We start from the raw sequence: 4453 nt of genomic DNA on the forward strand, positions 1-4453 counted from the left end.
AAACACTGCTCAATAGAACAGCTGCTACTAAAGTACTGATGAAGATTAAAGACTGAAGCTCAATCTACTGATGGATTCCAAGCACTGATGAAGAACTAAAGTACTGCTCGTTCAAGGCCTGATCACCCTTTAAAGAAATCACTGATGCTCAACATCAGTGGTTAGCATACAACAGTGGAAAGTGAGTCAGTAGTTAGTTATAGCAGTGTCCATGTAATTAGTAGTTAGACATCAGTTGTTATAGATCAGTGGATAGAGTTTGTTAGTTTGTTAGATGTCACTTTCATGGTGACGTCAGCTAAGATGCTTCAGTGGTTTGGTTTGCCTATAAATGTAACATTACCCTGTACTGTTACATTTGATTGACTGAGTGGGTTCTTCTCCTCTAGTCCAATCCTTTCATCTTGTGCAATCAACCTTGGAGCATCAAGTTGAGGGGGAGTTTAGTTTGTAAGCATGCTCTGTAATATTTTGCTTTGTATTGTAATCATTCGACTCTATGAAAAGCATGTGTTTATCAAAACTATCTTCTTCCTGAATTGTGCTTACAAAGTTTGTGTTCATTTCCGCTGCACTTAATGTTTAAATTATGCAAACAAGCACAATTATGAGAACCTCAGATCCTAACACATTTCCCGGTCGCTCAACAAAAAGAAATATAAGACTCAAAATTAATAAAATAGTATACAACTTGTAATTACAAATAACAGTGTTTTAAAAATCTGCTCCTACCAAAGGGATAAACTCAACATCTGTTTCGCTAAACTTTGCAAACCAAAACGTCTGTTGAAGACAACCACTGTTGAAAGAAAGTCTGTTAAACCAAACAACCTCAGCTCATGAGCCAAACAAACTCTGCTGATGAACGAAAAGGTCTGTTAAGACAAAGACTGCTGAAGCAAAGGTCTGCTAAAGAGAACCTCTGCTGATTAAGCCAAATGTATGATGAACCTAAGTTCTGCAGTGGACCAACAGATATTGCACAATTCAACAGAAAATCTATAACATAAGTTCTTTAACAGATGATGATCAATAGCTCATAAGGTCTGTTGAAGCAAAGTCTATCAACAGATGCAAATGTAACTTAGATCCTAACAGTTCTTAGGTCTTTAACAGATGTTAGCACGCTATAACAGTGCTTTGCCTCTAACAGATCCGACCCTAACAGTTTTTCCACTAACCAATTGATTAAATTTTCATTCATTAATCTAACAATAATATACAACCCTACTACTTGTCCAGTCCATCAATATCACCAAAAATGTATATAATGTATAATAACAATATTATATAACAAACAAAACGTTAAATTTACTTGATATTCAAAGCGTAGACATTACATACCATATTCATCATTGTAGCCCTTACAAACCAAACTTTTAACCACAGTTTGTTAAAACAACAGTTAACAGACATAGATAAAAACCACAAGGTTTCTTCAAAAATAAGTGGTTTCTACTTATCTCTCATAAGAATTGTTTTTTCATAAGCATCTAATTGTTAACCTTAGACAACTTCTTCCGGGTTCTTCTCACATTAGTGGATAGCTCACCAACGTTGACAACATCAGCATCTTGAGCCATCCGCTTTCCATTGGGACTTGATCCATAATCCTTTTTCAACTTCAACGGCTGAAGAGTCGGCCGTAACAGAGACAGCATCCTTGCAACAGATCACAAAACAACTATTGATCTCATTTAATAAAATAATGAACTCTTTTTAAACATACTAAACATACTTTAAAAATAAATACTCACCCTTTAAGTTCGTTCACCAGACACCTAGGAAGATTCTGAAAGGTTAACATCTTTCACCTCAGCTACCTCTTGAGTAACCTAAAGAATCATAATATATGATATCATATAAAAAGTGCAGAATCCAGTCTTTAAAACTCAAAAGAAAAATAAATTGATTGAAAAAGTAATTTTATATGCTACCTCATCGGTATTTTCATCACCATTACCATCTCCACCAACCAACTCAACAGTTATTACTCGATCATCACATGTTTTTTGCACAGTATAAACACGATATTCATTTTTAAGATTGAACTCTGAAACATCAATCTTAAAAGCAGCCTTCTTATTAACTAATCGAAATATCTCATGAGGAAAACATCCAGTATCATTGGCCTTAACCTGCCTCTCTCTTATGTCACTCGCCGCTAATCCAAGAAGCTTCTGAACATCTCTATCAAACATAACAAAAGAAACACTACCACTACACTCTCATCCTGCACCTGGACTTGCACCTTGAACCTGAAATATACACAAATGACTAAGTAAACTACAAAACTATATTCAAATATCAGTCTTAGATTGTTACTTATATAAATATAACGTTAAATAATCATCATTGCTTACTTTGTGGTGATCGATGTACATTCACTATGACATTTGGGACAAACCAAAGAAGTCGCATGCAATCGAACAATATCATCTGAAACATTTTCAACATTCTGCAAGTATTCAGTTTTACCCATCACCTTCTTGAAACACTTACGACAGGCAGCATAAAACCAACCATACTCTTCTTGCACAATCTTAATTATCGCAACCACAACACAAGACATTTCCTGTAGAAACAATATATGAACTTGTAATCACGGGTTTGACAAACATGCAGGTGAAAAACCAAACAACTAACCAAACTATATAAAAAGATGTGAAACCTTTTCTATCTCACTAATCTCATCAACATGTTTCTTCACACCATCAGTTACAAATTCTTTATGCAACGGAAAAACACTCTGAGACGATACTATTGTTTGAGAAGTAGAACCACTCCCTTGTCTAAACTTCAGTATAAGCCTTTTGAATACAACAAGTGATTAGAATTAGTATACAAATAACATGAAACCAAGTATTTGACTTGAACATCTATATACAATAGAAATTACATTGACAAATTACCTCCTCCTTAGCTCATTAACTTCATCAATTTCTTCACTCAGAAAAATTCGTGTTGCAAACTTATCACTTTGAACAGTATATTCACCTACATGCAAAAGTATATAGATATTTAATGTATACCTGTCTTTATATTACTAGAAATAAACAGTATAGTTATGATTTGCAGAAAGTAACAAAAATACATTTCCATTCCTTACACTTTCCATGTTGTATAACAGCCATCACATGCTCATGAGGTGGGATTTTAGAAATGAAGTCCTTAATCTACAGAGCATAATCATTCCACACAGTAGACCGCAAAACCTTACCCCTACATGAAAAGAATATTCATATGACGATATACTAAAGACTAATTTATGACCATTTCTTTACAAATCTCTAATATCAAAACCAAATTGAATGAATAAAAACACAAAATCAAAGGAAAATTATGACATTTATTAAAGTAGCAAATGAGCCATAAATTAACTAACGTATTCACTAAGAAAAAAACTGTTGATCTCATTTATTACCATGATTCAGCATTAGATACAAACACTATAGATCTCATTTATTAGCATTACCATGATCCCACATTAAATACTAATATTCTTCATCTTATTTATTAACATCATTAAATACAAACAATGATCAGTACATGACTGCACATGTAAACAACAACTTACTCCAAGTCTTCAATATCGGAATTGATCTTCTTAGTCTCCTTTGGATGTCGATCAAAGATTTCAAGATCTCCACAACAAACCACAGATCCAGCAACATCTATATGATCACATTATACAAGAATATAATAAAACTCTCTAATATTATACAAGCAAGACATTATTACAAAAATATACACTACCAACACTCAAAGCGTTTAACGCCTCTCCTTGAAGAATATCTTCATAAGCTCTGAAGTTGAAACCATACTCAACACCTTACCAATCTCTCACAGGAGTAACAGTTGTGCATCTATAAAATTTGATTTTATAAAGCTGCACTACTACTTTATATAAATCTTTATTCTCACCAACACCAAATTCCGACAGAATCACAATAACATCTTCTTGAAGCTGTCCATCAAAAACAGGTATCAGATGGCTCTTAATACCTGCTTGAATCTTAGCACCCTAAAGAACATTTAAAGAAAGTATCTTCGTAGCATACACCACTACATTCTCTAATAAAATGGAAAAGCAGAGATACAAATTACCTTTTCATCAATGAACATGAGATCCATCTTGTAATCCTGATTCCATTTTTGAATAATTCTCGCTTTCATGTTCCACATATCTTTCCCAGGATTCAAATCGTTAACAAAACTAAGATTGTTACTGTCAACTGATATTGACATGTTTCTAATTCGGAATTCGGATTGTGATTAAATTTCAAATTTCAAAATCAGAGAAGATGAAAGCGTGATAAAATATGAAGAGGCAAATGAGAAGAAAAGGCTTATATAAGAAAGATGATTGACAGGAGTTTCTGAGTGACATGCATTAATTGCTAATTACTTATTCCCATGCATTTTTGAATTTAAATTTCCCGGTAATTAGCCT

General features: G+C 33.5%; 1 protein-coding gene across 1 annotated transcript; it reads right to left on the reverse strand.

Moving 5' to 3' along the window:
- Positions 1–1781: 1781 nt before the first annotated feature.
- On the reverse strand, positions 1782–4248 carry LOC118479553. Its single transcript, XM_035974125.1, has 12 exons — positions 4108–4248; positions 3925–4024; positions 3752–3831; positions 3578–3674; positions 3274–3290; positions 3095–3176; positions 2913–2997; positions 2672–2810; positions 2383–2575; positions 2252–2258; positions 1938–2190; positions 1782–1835 (listed from the first exon to the last, which is right to left on the reverse strand). Exons 1-12 carry the CDS (start codon positions 4246–4248, stop codon positions 1782–1784), a joined length of 1248 nt encoding a protein of 415 aa, XP_035830018.1.
- Between the last annotated feature and the right edge of the window lie 205 nt (positions 4249–4453).

The sequence above is a fragment of the Helianthus annuus genome, chromosome 6 (assembly GCF_002127325.2).
Source record: "Helianthus annuus cultivar XRQ/B chromosome 6, HanXRQr2.0-SUNRISE, whole genome shotgun sequence".
Classification (NCBI taxonomy): domain Eukaryota; kingdom Viridiplantae; phylum Streptophyta; class Magnoliopsida; order Asterales; family Asteraceae; genus Helianthus; species Helianthus annuus.